This window comes from Pygocentrus nattereri, chromosome 21 (genome assembly GCF_015220715.1).
Source record: "Pygocentrus nattereri isolate fPygNat1 chromosome 21, fPygNat1.pri, whole genome shotgun sequence".
In the NCBI taxonomy this organism is placed as follows: domain Eukaryota; kingdom Metazoa; phylum Chordata; class Actinopteri; order Characiformes; family Serrasalmidae; genus Pygocentrus; species Pygocentrus nattereri.
Genome location: NC_051231.1, coordinates 35,872,977 through 35,894,368, shown reverse-complemented (window position 1 = coordinate 35,894,368; position 21,392 = coordinate 35,872,977). Strand labels below are relative to the sequence as shown.

Sequence of the window (21,392 nt, the reverse complement as noted above, 5' to 3'; positions counted from 1 at the left end):
TGTGGATGGAGTGTGCAGTGTGGATGGAGTGTACAGACTGTGGAGTGTGTATAGAGTATGTGGACTGTACTGCATCTGCAGTGTGGATGGAGTGTGTGGCATGTGGAGTGTGTGGAGTAGATGGAATGCGCAGTGTGTAGCCCCCTCTCTTGTGTCTACACACTCCGGTGGCTCTGGAATCTCCGTTACCATGGAAACCATCAGCAGCGACATTTCACAGGCAGAGGAGGAGTTTATTTCTGGAGTCTAAATACACCCCCCACACACCCCCCCACCTCCCACCATCTCTCTTTCTCTGTCTCTGTCTCACTCTCTCTATCTCTGCAGTGTATATATTTAGTATTTTTGTTTATTTTACACACACACACACACACACACACACACACACACATATATATATATATATATATATATATATATATATATATATGCATGCAGTATATAGTATTATAATGTGGTTATATTGGAGTCAGTATAATGAGGTGCTGTACCCCAGCAGCTCCACTAGGAGGGGGCGTGAGTGGACACTGACTACTGATAAAGGACAGGCAGCTGCAGTATTTGCGCTGTATTTATTTCCCTCTGGTTTAGAGAATCAGAATAGGGATCAGAACAGGTTAGTCATTTACAGACGAACAGAGACGAGCCGTAACTAATAGTTTGAAAAATGTTTTTTATTGATTTGCACAATTTCCTGCTGTAAATAATAATAAGATCAGAGAAAGCTGCATGAATCAGTCAGAGTCCTTTCACTGTGTCTAACTCTACAGATAAAACTGTACAGTATTAATGAGGACACGTTTGTTAAACACACACTTCACTCAGCAGAGTCTGTTTTACACATCACACTGTTCATGTACCAAAGGGATTAATAATCCTACACTAAGGGATTAATAATCTTACACTGAGAGATTAATAATCCTACACTGAGGTATTAATAATCTTACACTAATGGATTAATAATCCTACACTGAGAGATTAATAATCCTACACTGAGGGATTAATAATCTTACACTGAGGGATTAATAATCTTACACTACGGGATTAATAACCCTACACTGAGGGATTAATAATCTTACACTAATGGATTAATAATCTTACACTGAGAGATTAATAACCTTACACTGCGGGATTAATAACCCTACACTGAGAGATTAATAACCTTACACTGCGGGATTAATAACCCTACACTGAGAGATTAATAATCCTACACTGAGAGATTAATAATCCTACACTGAGGGATTAATAATTCTACACTGAGGGATTAATAATCTTACACTACGGGATTAATAACCCTACACTGAGGGATTAATAATCTTACACTATTGGATTAATAATCTTACACTGAGAGATTAATAACCTTACACTGCGGGATTAATAACCTTACACTGAGAGATAATCCTACACTAAGGGATTAATAATCTTACACTGAGAGATTAATAATCTTACACTAATGGATTAATAATCTTACACTGAGAGATTAATAATCCTACACTGAGGGATTAATAATTCTACACAGAGGGATTAATAATCTTACACTGCAGGATTAATAACCCTACACTGAGGGATTAATACTCTTACACTGAGGGATTAATCATCCTATATTGAGGGATTAATAATCTTACACTGCAGGATTAATAATCCTACACTAAGGGATTAATAATCTTACACTGCGGGATTAATAACCCTACACTGAGGGATTAATAATTCTACACTGAGGGATTAATAATCTTACACTGAGAGATTAATAATCCTACACTGAGGGATTAATAATTCTACACTGAGGGATTAATAATCTTACACTGCGGGATTAATAATCTTACACTGAGGGATTAATAATCTTACACTGAGGGATTAATCATCCTATATTGAGGGATTAATAATCTTACACTGCAGGATTAATAATCCTACACTAAGGGATTAATAATCTTACACTGCGGGATTAATAACCCTACACTGAGGGATTAATAATTCTACACTGAGGGATTAATAATCTTACACTGAGAGATTAATAATCCTACAATGAGGGATTAATAATTCTACACTGAGGGATTAATAATCTTACACTGCGGGATTAATAATCTTACACTGAGGGATTAATAATCTTACACTGAGGGATTAATCATCCTATATTGAGGGATTAATAATCTTACACTGCAGGATTAATAATCCTACACTGAGAGATTAATAATTCTACACTGAGGGATTAATAATCCTACACTGAGAGATTAATAATCCTACACTGAGGGATTAATAATCCTACACTGAGGGATTAATAATTTTACACTGAGAGATTAATAATTCTACACTGAGGGATTAATAACCCTACACTGAGGGATTAATAATCATACACTGAGAGTTTAATAATTCTACACTGAGGGATTAATAATCCTACACTGAGAAATTAATAATTCTACACTGAGGGATTAATAACCCTACACTGAGGGATTAATAATCCTACACTGAGGGATTAATAATCCTACACTGAGGGATTAATAATCTTACACTGCAGTTCATTCCCACTGTAATCTGCTCCACACTGCAACAGTGATATTTTACACGTTTACTTCCATCACTAATATACACACCCCTCACTATTTTCTTATGAATATGTTTCTATATAAATATATTCTCTTTATAGAATGCCTACATTACATTGCATCTCTGTTTGGCTTCATATTTTATTCCTTCTTTTTTTACTAGGATTTTTCCTACATGCTTGTTCACTTCAGTTTTTCTTGAAGATTTAGAAATTTAAGTTTCTTTTATCAGATTTTTGTAATTTGTGTTTCAGAGGATGTTGTAGCCTGTAAATGAGGTCAGTATATCTGACATTTCTGACTGAGGCGTCTGTAATAACATTACAAGATTATTTGACCTGTTTACAGATACATTTCATTGGCTTCTGTAATTGTATCTAGTAAAAGATCATTTTATCGTGGTTGTGATTCTAGTTATTGTGTCTTTAAAACAATCAGCATTATTCCTCAAAACACATAAAATGATCTGCAAATGGAATAAAGCACTTTTTTTGTGAATAAAATAATAAAATGTGTCTAGAAACAGCTTCAATAATCTTATAATATTCCCTGCAGTGCACATTCACACCCCTCCTCACTTTAATCCACTCTGCAGGAGAACATCTTCAGAACATTTCTGAGGAACGAGGAGGAGCTGCGTGTTAACAGGTGGGCTCTTTGCGGTGGGAGAGTGAAACCGCTCTGTGTTGAAACTTCACTCAGTTACGCTTTAATGGTGATGCACTTGTCGTGGTCACAGGTGTCCGCACTCCTTCAGGTTCTTGATGATGACGTCGGTGACAGTGCTGAAGGTGGAGTCGATGTCCTTGGTATCCACTGCGCAGGTCAGGTGGGTGTAGATGGGCTTTCCTCCTTTATTAGTGTTCAGTTCCTCAAACTGCTGCTTGACATAGTTGGTGGCATCTTCATAAGTGTTGGAACCTGAGCAGAGATGGCAGAGCGGTCAATCGGCTGATTAAAGCCAATAATCAAATTCTTACGTGTCCAGGGTTTAGAAACTGTTTTCATGAGGCTCCTGTACTTAACAGGTAATGATAGTTTACACTCAAGCAGTTAACGCTAAGTGAATACCACAAAGCTTATATCCCCCCAGTTGGCACTGATTAAGTGATCTGTGACACTGTATGACACCGTTATCTATAAACATGGACTGGACTGGAGTGAAGTTTGCGGCACTGTTTGAGACCTAAACACGGATGATTTAGACACGGATGCTAATTGATGGTCGAAGCTGAACTGCTGCTGTAAAATAAAACCAAAGGAGTCTACGAACCGCTGTAGTTGGGGAAGCAGGTGCTGAGCGGCACTTTGCTGATCTTCTCCTTGAACAGATCCTTCTTGTTGAGGAAGAGGACAATGGAGGTGCTGGCGAAGAACTTGTGGTTGCAGATGCTGTTGAAAAGGTGGAGACTTTCATGCATGCGGTTCTGTGCAGCAGAGAGAGAGAGAGGAACCCTAAAGAACTGCAGTTCTACACTTTTCACATCTGCTGCACATTTTCATCACTGCTGGGAGAAACAGGCACAAATAAGCAGCGTTAACCGTTTCCTTCCCGTTTAGTTTGCACAGTGCACACTCTGATCCGTGGTCTGGAACTCCAGTCCAGGTTTTATTTATGTTTTTTTTATTTATTTATTTATTTGAATTGCTTACAATCAACAGTGACTGTACAGGTGCTGGAGCTCCATCAGAAGCTGTATTCCTTACTCTTAATGGTCTTTATGATTCCATGTTTAGTTGTCATAAGGTTTTTTTTACACAGTCAATTTTTACAGTTTTACCACACTGAACCCTTCACATCAAGTCCAGTGTGTTCATGTATTTAATGCTGAGAATGAAGGAAGAAGAAGAAACAGTGGATCCTTACAGTATTAAAAGAGACAAAGCTGAATGGCCAAACAGCTCGTCCTGCTAGTTCAACAGGCAGCGCAGTGAGTTTCACCAACTCACACAGCAGCTGAAACTCTACTGCACGGACAACGAGTTTAAGGTTTGTTTTTTTTTACATGTGATGTGAATTTTTGTCTCTAAAACTATGTAAGGCTCGAATTGAAACTGTCCTAGATACACCGAGTCAGTAACTGTAAAGTAATCATGGTTTTAAAAATGGTGAAACAAATTCAATGTCTGAAACCAAAATGGGTTCCTATCTCTGCTTTTGGGTGCTGTTGAATAAGTTGGCCGTTTGATCTTAGTGTTCATTTAGTATAATGGGTTTTCAGAGAGATTCTGAGAGGAATACAAATCCCACAATCCACTCATAGCGTCTTAGTGAACCTAGCTGAGCAGAATGTGGACCGTCCTGTGCTTCTTCTTACCAATAAACATACAGAGTTGACGTTAATGGTACAGTTCCCCCGAACTTTTCGGGGTATGTGGTCCTAGGTGTGTGTGCTGGAGGTACGGTTGCTATGGTAACTCACCACCTCCTCGTCCTCCACCAGTGCCATGTCGTAGGAGTTGAGTGCAGTGCAGAAGATGATGCAGGAAACGTCCTCAAAGCAGGTGACCCACTTCTTCCTCTCAGGCCGCTGACCACCTGCATCAAACATCCTGCAGCAACAGAGAGGGCAGAACATAAAGGGAAATGGGCGGAGCATGAAGTGGAGAACACCACGTGGGCTAGAGGGGTATAAAGCCCCCCAGCATTGGGCTGTGGAGCAGTGAAACTGTTGTCTGGAATGATGGAGCTCCATCCAGTACCTTTGGGATGAGTTAGTGATCCAGACCTGACCATCTAACACCAGTATCTGACCTCACTAGTGCTCAATCAAATCATCACAGCAATGTTCATCATCTAATGAAGTGTAGAGGCTGTTACTGCAGCACAAACTCAATAATAAACCTTTCATTTCAGGAGAATCACTGTTCTTTACACACCCTTTGGGAAGATATAGTCTGTCATCCAAACCAGATTAAGTCTAAGCCAAGACTAAAAGGAGTCGTCAACTGGAGATTCACCACTAGTCCAAGACTAGGCTTAATCCATGTCTGGGTTTAACATGGGTTATCGGAATTGCAGCGCCAGTTCAGTCCAAGCTGTGAGAGAATTCCTCACCTGAAGTTCAGATCTTTGAAGGTGAACTGCTCCTCCACCACTTCAGTGGAACTGATGCGAGCGTACAGCACGTCCAGGTCATTGGGGATGAAATCAGCTGCACAGATCCTGTCCAGGTCGGCAAGGTAACTGAGCAGATACACGTTCATCAGCATCTCAACCTTCAGTTTCCATCCAAAACAGTAAAAATGCTGATAGTCATAATAAAGTTACAGAGTTTCCATTTTTAAAGACTAATTAGCAGTAAAACATTTTCCACTCCACAAAATACCAGAACCTTATAGCAGTGGAAGAGCTGAGGGTCATCAGTCCAGTACTGAGGGTCCAGTATTACAGGTTTTGGTGCTCAGGGTCTGTACTAACAGGACCTAATGGCTCTCGAGGGTGTGTTTGGTAAGATTTGCAGCTGAAGTAAAATCTTCACTATTCTGGTAGATAAAGTCAGCAACACTGGCACATCAACAATAAGAGCAGCACAGTGTAAAGTAGAGCAGAGTGTAAAGTAGAACAGAGTGTAAAGTAGAGCAGAGTGTAAAGTAGAACAGAGTGTAAGGTAGAGCAGAGTGTAAAGTAGAACAGAGTGTAAGGTAGAGCAGAGTGTAAAGTAGAACAGGGTGTAAAATAGAACGGAGTGTAAAGTAGAATGGAGTGTAAGGTAGAGCAGAGTGTAAAGTAGAATGGAGTGTAAGGTAGAGGAGAGTGTATAGTAGAATGGAGTGTAAGGTAGAGGAGAGTGTAAAGTAGAATGGAGTGTAAGGTAGAGCAGAGTGTAAAGTAGAACAGGGTGTAAAATAGAACGGAGTGTAAAGTAGAATGGAGTGTAAGGTAGAGCAGAGTGTAAAGTAGAATGGAGTGTAAGGTAGAGGAGAGTGTAAAGTAGAACGGAGTGTAAGGTAGAGCAGAGTGTAAAGTAGAACAGAGTGTAAGGTAGAGCAGAGTGTAAAGTAGAACAGGGTGTAAAATAGAACGGAGTGTAAAGTAGAATGGAGTGTAAGGTAGAGCAGAGTGTAAAGTAGAATGGAGTGTAAGGTAGAGGAGAGTGTAAAGTAGAATGGAGTGTAAGGTAGAGCAGAGTGTAAAATAGAACGGAGTGTAAAGTAGAATGGAGTGTAAGGTAGAGCAGAGTGTAAAGTAGAATGGAGTGTAAGGTAGAGGAGAGTGTAAAGTAGAATGGAGTGTAAGGTAGAGCAGAGTGTAAAATAGAACGGAGTGTAAAGTAGAATGGAGTGTAAAGTAGAATGGAGTGTAAGGTAGAGGAGAGTGTAAAGTAGAATGGAGTGTAAAGTAGAATGGAGTGTAAGGTAGAGCAGAGTGTAAGGTAGAGCAGAGTGTAAAATAGAACGGAGTGTAAAGTAGAATGGAGTGTAAGGTAGAGCAGAGTGTAAAGTAGAACAGGGTGTAAAATAGAATGGAGTGTAAAGTAGAATGGAGTGTAAAGTAGAACAGGGTGTAAAATAGAACAGAGTGTAAAGTAGAATGGAGTGTAAGGTAGAGCAGAGTGTAAAGTAGAATGGAGTGTAAGGTAGAATGGAGTGTAAAGTAGAACAGGGTGTAAAATAGAACAGAGTGTAAAGTAGAATGGAGTGTAAGGTAGAGGAGAGTGTAATGTAGTGAAGGGTGAAATCGCCATCTGTACTGCTGCTGCTTATGGTTAAGATTAAGAACCAATGAGACAGGAGCATGATCGGAAATCAAAATATTATGGTATTTGGAATAAATTACATTCGATATCAAATTGGAATCTATTAAGAAATAATCAATTCTTGAGAAAGAAGAGTGTCTTGGTGAGAAGAATGAATAATCTCTGATTGTGGGGTATTGAAGCCTCCATATATCAACTAGATTCATGGTTAGGGTTAGGGTTATGGTTAAGGTGTAAAACCTGGGAAGCAGCCGAAGGTAACTGATTCGCCTGGCCGACCTATCCAAAAAATTATCACGCACACAGTTGAAATCGCGGCCACAACCAGATGCGTATCAGAGAGAGTAGGGATCAAGTTAAATAGTTTGGTGAAAAAGTCACGGTCATCAAAATTTGGGCCATACACGTTCAAAAGTATAACATGAAATGAGTTAATAAGACCTGTTACCAAGATATATCCTCCATTTGGGTCACACACAGTTGAAATATGTCTGGATGGGACAGTTTTACGAATCAGAAACGCCACACCCTGGGCTTTACTGGAGAATGTAGACTGAAATATCTGATTAACCCAGCTACATCTTATCATCTTCGCCCTAGAGGGTTTAATATGTGTTTCCTATAAAAATAACATGTCTGCAGACGGCGACCTCAAATGGGAAAAAAACTTTTGCTCGTTTAAGGACATGGCCCAGTCCACGGACATTCCAGCTGGCAAATGTTATGCCACCACCTAGCGGAGAAATATTAGGATGCATCTCTAATCAAAGTAATGACAAACTGCACACCTAACGCCCAGCCAAACGATCATAAGAACATGAAGTAAAACATTCAAAACGGAACTTTAGAAACATTGCCCCCCTCCCCCCATCCCACTTTCCCAAATCAAGTGAGAACACGATCCCTACAAACTCACAGAGAGGCAACCGGACCATAGGAGTTGTGGTCCTTATGCTAACACGAGGCCCTTGATGCTACCTCTCCAATAGTCCGAGATGATTAAACACGGCCATGAAAATGACCTGACCAACGAACTGAAGTTGCTCAAGCTAAAGTTTCAACGAAAGCCATGGCCTCTTGTGGTGAGGCAAATATCTTCTCCGAATCATGCCGCGAGACCTGGAGCCGAGCCGGATAGACGAAGCCGATCCGTCTGTTCGAGACTGGAGAGGCGGCGATCAGCACTAGAGTTAGCATTTTTAACTTCTGTCATACGGTTCCCCAGACTCAGCAGACGCCTGAGTGGATGCCACAGTCGTCTCTAACATATCGAATCGGTCAGTCATCATCTTCCTCATATTCTGTATCGCCAAAAGGATATTTGTTGGTTCTACATCTTCGGAGATTGGGTCTGGTGATGCCTCACGTTCGGCTAGCACTGTTAGCACATTAGCTTCTCTGGGATCATTGTCCGACTGTTCTCCACATTCTGACTTGGGTGGAGCCAGAGTTTTTGGTGGTTTTGGCATCTTCAGCCTTTCAAAGGATGGTAACAATAAAGAATAGTAGAGCTTGTAAATATTGAGTTAGTGACAGAATAATTCAGAACATGGAGAGGAGCATGGGAGAAACACATCTATTCCATCTGGTACTCACTAGCGCCCCCCAGCAGAGTGTAAAGTGTTGATGTTTTGATTGATTTTGTTTACACTGTAAAGAGTTTACTAAGCTGGTGAAGCAGCATGACCAAACTGGGTTACCAGCTTAGACCAGCATGACATGCTTACTGGTCTGTGCTGCTCTCTTATTAAGGGTTCTGTTACGTTAATGAACTCTTTATGAAGCAAAGAATGTCAAATCCATTTGTTTTCACTCTGAAACATAAATGTATGAAAGCTTAGTTTGATTATTCAGCTGGTTGTGTGTGTGTGTAGTGTTTGTGTGAGTGCAGGGCAGCGCAGGGCATTGTAAACAACAAGCTAAGCTAAATAGCACATCAGGTAACTAATGAGCCAAATTAGACACTTTAGAGTGACTAATAAATCATTAATAACTTATTATTATGGCTAATTAAAGCCTCCTGTCTGACGCTCACTAAGCTGTGGAGTCGCAGAGCTGGTACTCTGCTGATCTCTCTATGGCAGCGTGGAACCCGGAGTCTCTCCACAAACTCCTCAGGATGTCCTCCAGCTCCGAGGGCATTGTCCCGTCCTCCACCATGTCTGCCAGCTTCTGCAGCTTCTTCCCGTCTTCCTGCACACACATTAATACGCAGCTCAGCGCTGGACCTGCGGATTAGCTGATAGACCCACACTTTAAACAGGCAGAGAGAACTTTCTGCTTCCAGAGTGTGGAGTGCAGTGTAGTGTGGAGTGCAGTGTAGTGTGGAGTGCAGTTTAGTGTGGAGTGTATTGTAGTGTAGTGTGGAGTGTATTGTAGTGTAGTGTAGTGCAGTGTAGTGTGTAGTATAGTGCAGTGTGTAGTGTTGTGTGTAGTGCAGTGTATATAGTGTGTAGTGCAGTGTAGTGTGTAGTGCATTGTAATGTAGTGTAGTGCAGTGTAGTGTGTAGTGTATTGCAGTGTAGTGTAGTGTGTAGTGCAGTGTGTAGTGTTGTGTGTAGTGTAGTGCAGTGTGTAGTGTAGTGTAGTGTGTAGTGCAGTGTGTAGTGTTGTGTGCAGTGTTGTGTGTAGTGTAGTGCAGTGTAGTGTGTAATGCAATGTGTAGTGTAGTGTGTAGTGCAGTGCAGTGTGTAGTGTAGTGTTGTGTGTAGTGTAGTGTGTAGTGTTGTGTGTAGTGTAGTGCAGTGTGTAGTGTAGTGCAGTGTAGTGTAGTGTGTAGAGCAGTGTAGTGTGTAGTGAAGTGTGTAGTGTTGTGTGTAGTGTTGTGTGTAGTGTAGTGCAGTGTGTAGTGTAGTGTAGTGTGTAGTGCAGTGTGTAGTGTAGTGTGTAGTGCAGTGTAGTGTGTAGTGCAGTGTGTAGTGTTGTGTGTAGTGTTGTGTGTAGTGTAGTGCAGTGTAGTGTGTAATGCAATGTGTAGTGTAGTGTGTAGTGCAGTGCAGTGTGTAGTGTAGTGTGTAGTGTAGTGCAGTGCAGTGTGTAGTGCAATGTGTAGTGTAGTGTAGTGCAGTGTAGTGTGTAGTGTTGTGTGTAGTGTTGTGTGTAGTGCAGTGCAGTGTGTAGTGTAGTGTAGTGCAGTGTGTAGTGTTGTGTGTAGTGTAGTGTAGTGCAGTGTAGTGTGTAGTGTAGTGTAGTGTGTAGTGTGTGTAGTGTAGTGCAGTGCAGTGTGTAGTGCAGTGTAGTGTAGTGTAGTGTGTAGTGCAGTGTGTAGTGTTGTGTGTAGTGTAGTGCAGTGTAGTGTAGTGTGTAGTGCAGTGTAGTGTGTAGTGCAGTGTGTAGTGTAGTGCAGTGTGTACTGTTGTGTGTAGTGTAGTGCAGTGCAGTGTGTAGTGCAGTGTGTAGTGTAGTGTGTAGTGTGTAGTGCAGTGTAGTGTGTAGTGCAGTGTAGTGTAGTGCAGTGTGTAGTGTTGTGTGTAGTGTAGTGCAGTGTGTAGTGCAGTGTGTAGTGTAGTGTAGTGTGTAGTGCAGTGCAGTGTGTACTGTAGTGTAGTGCAGTGCAGTGTGTAGTGCAGTGTGTAGTGTTGTGTGTAGTGTAGTGCAGTGCAGTGTGTAGAGCAGTGTGTAGTGTAGTGTGTAGTGTGTAGTGCAGTGCAGTGTGTAGTGCAGTGTGTAGTGTTGTGTGTAGTGCAGTGCAGTGTGTAGTGTTGTGTGTAGTGTAGTGTAGTGTAGTGCAGTGCAGTGTGTAGTGCAGTGTGTAGTGTAGTGCAGTGCAGTGTGTAGTGTAGTGTGTAGTGCAGTGCAGTGTGTAGTGTTGTGTGTAGTGTAGTGCAGTGTGTAGTGTTGTGTGTAGTGTAGTGTAGTGCAGTGCAGTGTGTAGTGCAGTGTGTAGTGTAGTGCAGTGCAGTGTGTAGTGTAGTGCAGTGTGTAGTGTTGTGTGTAGTGCAGTGCAGTGTGTAGTGTTGTGTGTAGTGTAGTGCAGTGTGTAGTGTAGTGTGTAGTGCAGTGTAGTGTGTAGTGCAGTGTGTAGTGTAGTGCAGTGTGTACTGTTGTGTGTAGTGTAGTGCAGTGCAGTGTGTAGTGCAGTGTGTAGTGTAGTGTGTAGTGTGTAGTGCAGTGTAGTGTGTAGTGCAGTGTAGTGTAGTGCAGTGTGGAGTGTTGTGTGTAGTGTAGTGCAGTGTGTAGTGCAGTGTGTAGTGTAGTGTAGTGTGTAGTGCAGTGCAGTGTGTACTGTAGTGTAGTGCAGTGCAGTGTGTAGTGCAGTGTGTAGTGTTGTGTGTAGTGTAGTGCAGTGCAGTGTGTAGAGCAGTGTGTAGTGTAGTGTGTAGTGTGTAGTGCAGTGCAGTGTGTAGTGCAGTGTGTAGTGTTGTGTGTAGTGCAGTGCAGTGTGTAGTGTTGTGTGTAGTGTAGTGTAGTGTAGTGCAGTGCAGTGTGTAGTGCAGTGTGTAGTGTAGTGCAGTGCAGTGTGTAGTGTAGTGTGTAGTGCAGTGCAGTGTGTAGTGTTGTGTGTAGTGCAGTGCAGTGTGTAGTGTTGTGTGTAGTGTAGTGCAGTGTGTAGTGTTGTGTGTAGTGTAGTGTAGTGCAGTGCAGTGTGTAGTGCAGTGTGTAGTGTAGTGCAGTGCAGTGTGTAGTGTAGTGCAGTGTGTAGTGTTGTGTGTAGTGCAGTGCAGTGTGTAGTGTTGTGTGTAGTGTAGTGCAGTGTGTAGTGTTGTGTGTAGTGTAGTGTAGTGTAGTGCAGTGCAGTGTGTAGTGTTGTGTGTAGTGTAGTGCAGTGTTGTGTGTAGTGCAGTGTGTAGTGTTGTGTGTAGTGTAGTGCAGTGTAGTGTGCAGTGCAGTGTGTAGTGCAGTGTGTAGTGTTGTGTGTAGTGTAGTGTAGTGTAGTGTAGTGCAGTGCAGTGTGTAGTGCAATGTGTAGTGTAGTGCAGTGCAGTGTGTAGTGCAGTGTGTAGTGTTGTGTGTAGTGTAGTGCAGTGTGTAGTGTTGTGTGTAGTGTAGTGCAGTGTTGTGTGTAGTGCAGTGTGTAGTGTTGTGTGTAGTATAGTGCAGTGTAGTGTGTAGTGCAGTGCAGTGTGTAGTGCAGTGTGTAGTGTTGTGTGTAGTGTAGTTCAGTGCAGTGTGTAGTGTTGTGTGTAGTGTAGTGCAGTGTGTAGTGTAGTGTAGTGCACTGTGTAGTGTTGTGTGTAGTGTAGTGTGTAGTGCAGTGTGTAGTGTAGTGTGTAGTGCAGTGTGTAGTGTTGTGTGTAGTGTTGTGTGTAGTGTAGTGTAGTGTGTAGTGTTGTGTGTAGTGTAGTGTAGTGCAATGTGTAGTGTAGTGTGTAGTGCAGTGTGTAGTGTTGTGTGTAGTGTGTAGTGCAGTGTGTAGTGTAGTGTGTAGTGCAGTGTGTAGTGTTGTGTGTAGTGTAGTGTGTAGTGCAGTGCAGTGTGTAGTGTAGTGTTGTGTGTAGTGTAGTGTGTAGTGTTGTGTGTAGTGTAGTGCAGTGTGTAGTGTAGTGCAGTGTAGTGTAGTGTGTAGAGCAGTGTAGTGTGTAGTGCAGTGTGTAGTGTTGTGTGTAGTGTTGTGTGTAGTGTAGTGCAGTGTGTAGTGTAGTGTAGTGTGTAGTGCAGTGTGTAGTGTAGTGCAGTGTAGTGTAGTGTAGTGTGTAGTGCAGTGTAGTGTGTAGTGCAGTGTGTAGTGTTGTGTGTAGTGTTGTGTGTAGTGTAGTGCAGTGTAGTGTGTAATGCAATGTGTAGTGTTGTGTGTAGTGCAGTGCAGTGTGTAGTGTAGTGTTGTGTGTAGTGTAGTGCAGTGCAGTGTGTAGTGCAGTGTGTAGTGTAGTGTAGTGCAGTGTAGTGTGTAGTGTTGTGTGTAGTGTTGTGTGTAGTGCAGTGCAGTGTGTAGTGTAGTGTAGTGCAGTGTGTAGTGTTGTGTGTAGTGTAGTGTAGTGCAGTGTAGTGTGTAGTGTAGTGTAGTGCAGTGTGTAGTGTAGTGTAGTGTGTAGTGTGTGTAGTGTAGTGCAGTGCAGTGTGTAGTGCAGTGTAGTGTAGTGTAGTGTGTAGTGCACTGTGTAGTGTTGTGTGTAGTGTAGTGTGTAGTGCAGTGTGTAGAGTAGTGTGTAGTGCAGTGTGTAGTGTAGTGTGTAGTGCAGTGTGTAGTGTTGTGTGTAGTGTTGTGTGTAGTGTAGTGTGTAGTGCAGTGTGTAGTGTTGTGTGTAGTGTTGTGTGTAGTGTAGTGTAGTGTGTAGTGTAGTGTGTAGTGCAGTGTGTAGTGTGTGTAGTGTAGTGTAGTGTGTAGTGCAGTGTGTAGTGTTGTGTGTAGTGTTGTGTGTAGTGTAGTGTAGTGCAGTGTGTAGTGTTGTGTGTAGTGTAGTGTAGTGCAGTGTAGTGTGTAGTGTAGTGTAGTGCAGTGTGTAGTGTAGTGTAGTGTGTAGTGTGTGTAGTGTAGTGCAGTGCAGTGTGTAGTGCAGTGTAGTGTAGTGTAGTGTGTAGTGCACTGTGTAGTGTTGTGTGTAGTGTAGTGTGTAGTGCAGTGTGTAGAGTAGTGTGTAGTGCAGTGTGTAGTGTAGTGTGTAGTGCAGTGTGTAGTGTTGTGTGTAGTGTTGTGTGTAGTGTAGTGTGTAGTGCAGTGTGTAGTGTTGTGTGTAGTGTTGTGTGTAGTGTAGTGTAGTGTGTAGTGTAGTGTGTAGTGCAGTGTGTAGTGTGTGTAGTGTAGTGTAGTGTGTAGTGCAGTGTGTAGTGTTGTGTGTAGTGTTGTGTGTAGTGTAGTGTAGTGCAGTGTGTAGTGTTGTGTGTAGTGTAGTGTAGTGTGTAGTGTTGTGTGTAGTGTAGTGTAGTGCAGTGTGTAGTGTTGTGTGTAGTGTAGTGTAGTGCAGTGTGTAGTGTTGTGTGTAGTGTTGTGTGTAGTGTGTAGTGCAGTGTGTAGTGTTGTGTGTAGTGTTGTGTGTAGTGTAGTGTAGTGCAGTGTGTAGTGTTGTATGTAGTGTTGTGTGTAGTGTAGTGTAGTGTGTTGTGCAGTGTGTAGTGTAGTGTAGTGCAGTGTGTAGTGTAGTGTGTAGTGCAGTGTGTAGTGTTGTGTGTAGTGTTGTGTGTAGTGTAGTGTAGTGTGTAGTGCAGTGTGTAGTGTTGTGTGTAGTGTTGTGTGTAGTGTAGTGTAGTGCAGTGTGTAGTGTAGTGTGTAGTGCAGTGTGTAGTGTTGTGTGTAGTGTAGTGTAGTGTGTTGTGTGTAGTGTTGTGTGTAGTGCAGTGTAGTGCAGTGTGTAGTGTTGTGTGTAGTGTTGTGTGTAGTGTAGTGCAGTGTGTAGTGTTGTGTGTAGTGTTGTGTGTAGTGTAGTGTGTAGTGTAGTGCAGTGTGTAGTGCAGTGTGTAGTGTTGTGTGTAGTGTTGTGTGTAGTGTAGTGTTTAGTGCAGTGTGTAGTGTTGTGTGTTGTGTGTAGTGTAGTGCAGTGTGTAGTGTGGTGTGTAGTGCAGTGTGTAATGTTGTGTGTAGTGTTGTGTGTAGTGTAGTGTAGTGTGTAGTGCAGTGTGTAGTGTAGTGTAGTGCAGTGTGTAGTGTAGTGTGTAGTGTTGTGTGTAGTGTAGTGTAGTGTGTAGTGCAGTGTGTAGTGTAGTGTAGTGCAGTGTGTAGTGTAGTGTGTAGTGCAGTGTGTAGTGTTGTGTGTAGTGTTGTGTGTAGTGTAGTGTGTAGTGCAGTGTGTAGTGTTGTGTGTAGTGTTGTGTGCAGTGTAGTGTAGTGCAGTGTGTAGTGTAGTGTGTAGTGCAGTGTGTAGTGCTGTGTGTAGTGTTGTGTGTAGTGTAGTGTGTAGTGCAGTGTGTAGTGTTGTGTGTAGTGTTGTGTGTAGTGCAGTGTGTAGTGTTGTGTGTAGTGTAGTGTAGTGTGTAGTGCAGTGTGTAGTGTTGTGTGTAGTGTAGTGTAGTGCAGTGTGTAGTGTAGTGTGTAGTGCAGTGTGTAGTGTTGTGTGTAGTGTAGTGTGTAGTGCAGTGTGCAGTGTTGTGTGTAGTGTAGTGTAGTGTGTAGTGCAGTGTGCAGTGTTGTGTGTAGTGTAGTGTGTAGTGCAGTGTGTAGTGTTGTGTGTAGTGTTGTGTGTAGTGTAGTGTAGTGTGTAGTGCAGTGTGTAGTGTTGTGTGTAGTGTTGTGTGTAGTGTAGTGTAGTGCAGTGTGTAGTGTTGTGTGTAGTGTAGTGTAGTGTGTAGTGTTGTGTGTAGTGTTGTGTGTAGTGTAGTGTGTAGTGCAGTGTGTAGTGTAGTGTGTAGTGCAGTGTGTAGTGTTGTGTGTAGTGTTGTGTGTAGTGTAGTGTGTAGTGCAGTGTGTAGTGTTGTGTGTAGTGTTGTGTGTAGTGTAGTGTAGTGTGTAGTGTAGTGTGTAGTGCAGTGTGTAGTGTTGTGTGTAGTGTAGTGTAGTGTGTAGTGCAGTGTGTAGTGTTGTGTGTAGTGTTGTGTGTAGTGTAGTGTAGTGCAGTGTGTAGTGTTGTGTGTAGTGTAGTGTAGTGTGTAGTGTTGTGTGTAGTGTAGTGTAGTGCAGTGTGTAGTGTTGTGTGTAGTGTAGTGTAGTGCAGTGTGTAGTGTTGTGTGTAGTGTTGTGTGTAGTGTGTAGTGCAGTGTGTAGTGTTGTGTGTAGTGTTGTGTGTAGTGTAGTGTAGTGCAGTGTGTAGTGTTGTATGTAGTGTTGTGTGTAGTGTAGTGTAGTGTGTTGTGCAGTGTGTAGTGTAGTGTAGTGCAGTGTGTAGTGTAGTGTGTAGTGCAGTGTGTAGTGTTGTGTGTAGTGTTGTGTGTAGTGTAGTGTAGTGTGTAGTGCAGTGTGTAGTGTTGTGTGTAGTGTTGTGTGTAGTGTAGTGTAGTGCAGTGTGTAGTGTAGTGTGTAGTGCAGTGTGTAGTGTTGTGTGTAGTGTAGTGTAGTGTGTTGTGTGTAGTGTTGTGTGTAGTGTAGTGTAGTGCAGTGTGTAGTGTTGTGTGTAGTGTTGTGTGTAGTGTAGTGCAGTGTGTAGTGTTGTGTGTAGTGTTGTGTGTAGTGTAGTGTGTAGTGTAGTGCAGTGTGTAGTGTAGTGTGTAGTGCAGTGTGTAGTGTTGTGTGTAGTGTTGTGTGTAGTGTAGTGTAGTGTTTAGTGCAGTGTGTAGTGTTGTGTGTTGTGTGTAGTGTAGTGCAGTGTGTAGTGTGGTGTGTAGTGCAGTGTGTAATGTTGTGTGTATTGTTGTGTGTAGTGTAGTGTAGTGTGTAGTGCAGTGTGTAGTGTAGTGTAGTGCAGTGTGTAGTGTAGTGTGTAGTGTTGTGTGTAGTGTAGTGTAGTGTGTAGTGCAGTGTGTAGTGTAGTGTAGTGCAGTGTGTAGTGTAGTGTGTAGTGCAGTGTGTAGTGTTGTGTGTAGTGTTGTGTGTAGTGCAGTGTGTAGTGCAGTGTGTAGTGTTGTGTGTAGTGTTGTGTGCAGTGTAGTGTAGTGCAGTGTGTAGTGTAGTGTGTAGTGCAGTGTGTAGTGCTGTGTGTAGTGTTGTGTGTAGTGTAGTGTGTAGTGCAGTGTGTAGTGTTGTGTGTAGTGTAGTGTAGTGCAGTGTGTAGTGTTGTGTGTAGTGTAGTGTAGTGTGTAGTGCAGTGTGTAGTGTTGTGTGTAGTGTAGTGTAGTGCAGTGTGTAGTGTAGTGTGTAGTGCAGTGTGTAGTGTTGTGTGTAGTGTAGTGTGTAGTGCAGTGTGCAGTGTTGTGTGTAGTGTAGTGTAGTGTGTAGTGTGTAGTGCAGTGTTGTGTGTAGTGTAGTGCTGTGTGTAGTGTTGTGTGTAGTGTAGTGTAGTCCTGTGTGTAGTGTTGTGTGTAGTGTAGTGTAGTGCAGTGTGTAGTGTTGTGTGTAGTGTGTGCGTACTGACGGTTGCCGTGGGAGAATCGTATTTGATCTGTAGCTGCTCCATCCCGCTGGTGACAGACAGCGCCGACTGCAGGATGTTCCTGTAAATCACCGCCCTGAACTCCAGCTGCTCTTCTTTGCTGAATCCACCACGATACAGGATCCTGCACACACACACACACACACACACACACACACACACACACTTCAAGTCAGGGAGAGTGATGGCCAGTTTCAGAGTCTGATCAGTGTTCCATTTCTGCCATTTATCAAATATAATTCAGAACAAAACAATAAGGTCAAAAATATAAAAACAAGAAAAAATATTAATCAAATTCAAATAAACGTAGAAGATAAAGTGAAAGATCGGTGTGTGTTATAACTTTAACTCAAATCACAGGGTCTTAAAGATTTTTAAGATTCTTTTAAGTGGGGGGGGGGTCAAAGTTAACGACACAGTAAAATGTAAAAAGTGTTTTACACCATTAATATATTTTTCTAGTTTGACCCTTCAGAACAGTGTGTAGTCCAGGCTGAAGTCCAGCTGCAACTGCTGGATGTAGTCAGTTGTACGCTGGCGCTCTGATGTATTTCCCTCATTCATTTCTAACCTTACAAGGGCTTTGATTTTGAAGTTTCTCCAGCTGCTGCCATTCTGTGTATTTGTTTATCACTGAAGTACATCGAGTCTGAAGAGTCATGAACTAGTAAATCACAGTAATGTGAGTGAGATCAGTACAGCGCTGAAGGACCTTCAGCAGACGTCAGTGGACAGAGCTCACAGGAGGATTATGGACAAACTAAGACAAACCCCACTGTCTACAGTTTTGGGAGGATTTCAGACATGCACACCGAGAGAACCAGAGGTCTTATACTCACTTCATCTGCTTCATGATGGTGCTCTTACCAGCCTCTGCAGCACCTGTTCACAGAGCACATTTGTCATACACTGGCACTGATTCACGGCTTTAACGTGTTACGACACGCTGAACCTACGAACTGCACAAGCCTGAGTGCTGAATGAGGAGTGAGTTTTCATGGTGAGTGGATTATTCAGGTTGATGGAGAATATGTTGTATGTGGTTCTATGTATACAGTAAAGGATTCTTCTATTTTTACAAGCTTGATATTGTTACAGTAGCAGAATCCCTTTTGGTCCTATATGGAACCATTTTCAAAAAGGTTCTATACAGAACCATTTACAACACATTAATGCTCCATCAACCTGAAGAACTATAGAACCATCAGACAGTGAAGTGCATTAGATGGGACTTTGGATATTTTCAAATGGATTTGATAAACACAATTAATGTAATTATTTTTGCATGCCGCTGCTTTCAGAACAAAACCTCGTATCTCCCAAACTGTAACTTTACAGGAGAAGGAAACACATACATTACTTTCAATGGAAGTCAATGGACCAGAATTTTTTCCAAGCCATTTTTAGCTGTTTGTTTTGGTGCATCCTTCATGAGCTTTACACACAATATAAAGACCAGCATGCATTTTTTAAATTAGGTCAAAAACTGAAAATCGACTAAAATAGAGATACGAGGTTTTGCTTGCTTTTGCTTAAAATGTCAAAATATTCTGAAGTATATTTTAGTGTTTGAAATGTATTATATATGTATTATATATTATACATTATATTAGTATGTATGATGTATTAAATATATTAAATACATGTCTGTAAAGTTTTTTAAGGGATCTGAGAAACAGTCAATCTATGATATTGACCTGCTGGACTGGCCGTTTATATTTAGACCAAGCTACTGGACTGAGGAGTCTGGCCTGCAGTGACTGTCCACAGGCAGCCGCGTATCGGCACTAAACTCGGCCTTTGCTGAAATATCTGGATTATAAAGTCTTCGTCTCTCCAGCGTAAACACTGTTAAACCCCTAAACTCTATAATGAGCTCAGCACTCAGGCTTAAACCCGCATGGGCTTAACGCTGTGACGTAACAAGCAGCGGATCAGGATTCACCCTCAGAGCAGACTCAGTAGAGGACAATCATACTCTACATGGCTTTTAGTAAAAATAATAATAATAATAATAATAATAATGATGATAGTCTGAATATTTCAGGGCCCCAGAATGACAGTCTAACCCACCCATCCATAAAAATAGTGTTCAAACTAAACCAGCCAATAGATTTATTACATTTAGGGCTGATGTGGATATTTTTCATGTAATAACACCAAAAAATGATGTCTAATCAAGTGAAAATATGCAGTTGATGATCTACTAATTCTCACTGTGAGGTTCTTCTAAGAATGAATAATTATTGACACAATGAAGTCATTTACACTGTATGTTTACATGCCTTTCCCTCACCATTGACATCTTTCTGCTAATATACTGCACGACGCAATCAGCAACAAACAAACAAATAGATAAATAGATAAAAACACCGCAAACTTGTGGGGCTCTTCAGAGCTCGGCTGGACTTGGCCTAGTTCAGCATTTAAAACAGCCTGTATTCCTGATGCTGGAATGATGTTCCAGAGTTCAGGAGCTCCTTAAGAACGTGATCTTCCACCACCTGAGCTGTAAGAGACGATGACATGAGCAGCTCAGCTGAGTGGAGCGGCAAAGGCGGTTCAGCAGATCAGTGAGATCGAGGTACCAGCTGAGGCCTCCAGGAATTATGAGCCTCCAATCCTTTTTTAGATTTTCAGCAGATTTAATCAGATTATCAGAGATGCAGCAAAGCCATCTTAAAAAGGAGAAGAGTCTCCCTGCTTGCTGTCAGGTGGAGTTATGGGTTTATACCGGCCTCAGAGACGCTGACCAGCTGACCGCCTTAATCACCTCGTACCGACCCGCACCAACAAAGTTCTTTTGGTTTTACAAGCTTAAAATCTTAATAGCAGAACTCTTTTTGGTGCTGCACTGAACACGTTCTCCATCAGTCTGAAGAACCATTTCACCATGCAGATGGTTCCTTGAGTGTTCTTGGTCTATAAAGAACCACAGTTTCTACCACATCTTTTTAAGTGTGATAACATTTAGTTACAAATTAAACCAGCCAGTAGATTTACATTTAGTGATGTTAATACCCGATATTACATACATATATAAAATATACACATCTCTAAACAAGTAATGGAGCCAATATGTCTAATAATTCTAATTCTCATTGTGAGGTTCTAAGAATACTGTAACATATTTAAATTTTCACTTGTTTAACATAATTTTATCTTATAAAAGTTTTTTTTTCTTTGGCAGATAATTTCACCACTTTTAAACATTATTTCTGAAAGTCTGTGAATGAAATCAAACTTTTACAGGATAAAATTGAGTATCATATGCATATCATAGCGCATCACCAATATTATTAGTTGTAGACAAACATTGAGCAAGAAAGGTTAGAAAAAAAAGACTGGCATGAAAAGAGAGGGAGTGTATATTTACAGTAACTGTATAATCTCTGACGTCTCACTTTTGCAGAAGCTCCAGTTCCCTGAGCTTTTTAAATGAAGCCCTGTTTTATTTAGTGATAATATCCGGGCTGGACTGTGATTATAGTGAACTCGTACTCACAGTTAGAAACAAACAGATCTCATAAAGTAATTCATTAATCATCAAAAGAATGAGGCGAAGAAGAGGACCGGCACTGAATTTCACAGCAGCAGTTCTTAAACTAAACACGCCAGATTAACTCACAGTTAACTGCTTCTCTGAGTCATAGATTTCAAGCTGAATCAGTGCAGCTGGGCTGGGTTTGTCAACAAGATTCACTTTTTTATCAAAATCTGGTTTCATGTTTACAGAAATGTTCCTTTGTTTTTCCAAAGTTGGCTGTGAAAACAGATCTAAAGTGTCTCCAGAAGCTGCTGATGAAGTCTAAATAGTTCACCTTTCTCACAAGCTAAATAAGTCCTCACGCTGTGGAGCTCCTTACCTAGCAGCAGGACTTTGATGCTTTTTTCTGTCGATGCCATGGTTTTCCACAGACGGAGGGAGAGATGGACGGATGAATGGACGGAGTGCCTAACAGAGTGAGCAGGGAGGAAACTACGAATCTTTCCTCTAAACTTCTGCTGAAACCTGGCTGACTCCACCCTGATCTCCAAACCCCTCCTTCACTTCTGAGTCCCACCATTCAGGCTTTCGTGGGCATCTTCATTGCCATGGTAACCTCAGAATCCGATTAGGCAGAGCTCCATGAGGAAAGTCTGAAAGTACAGGGACTTACAGCCTGGCTAAAAATACTAAAAGGTTAAAAAGGATTTCAGAAGAATCCCCTTTGGTGCTGTAATTCAGGTGAACTGTGGGGGTGTAATCTGTGTGTGTTTGCAGGATCCAGTTTCCAGGACGTCACACCCAGCCGCCCCCACAGGCCAGGACTGGATCC

The 21,392-nt window shown here is 42.0% G+C and overlaps 1 protein-coding gene across 3 annotated transcripts; it reads right to left on the bottom strand.

The window, feature by feature from the left end:
- Positions 1-653: 653 nt before the first annotated feature.
- Positions 654-21,085, bottom strand: LOC108415871 (guanine nucleotide-binding protein G(t) subunit alpha-3-like). 3 transcript variants are annotated; one of them, XM_037532553.1, is made up of 9 exons: positions 20,940-21,084; positions 19,447-19,582; positions 17,913-17,955; positions 17,056-17,197; positions 9,276-9,433; positions 5,599-5,727; positions 4,964-5,093; positions 3,814-3,967; positions 654-3,461 (listed from the first exon to the last, which is right to left on the bottom strand). In XM_037532553.1, the coding sequence occupies exons 3-9, from the start codon at positions 17,924-17,926 to the stop codon at positions 3,274-3,276; spliced, it is 915 nt and encodes a 304-aa protein (XP_037388450.1). In that variant the 5' UTR covers positions 17,927-17,955; positions 19,447-19,582; positions 20,940-21,084; the 3' UTR covers positions 654-3,273. The 3 variants fall into 3 exon arrangements, with proteins under 3 accessions (XP_037388450.1, XP_037388451.1, XP_037388449.1); XM_037532554.1 differs by having other exon boundaries at positions 19,454-19,582; XM_037532552.1 differs by lacking the exon at positions 19,447-19,582 and having other exon boundaries at positions 20,940-21,085.
- Positions 21,086-21,392: the final 307 nt, after the last annotated feature.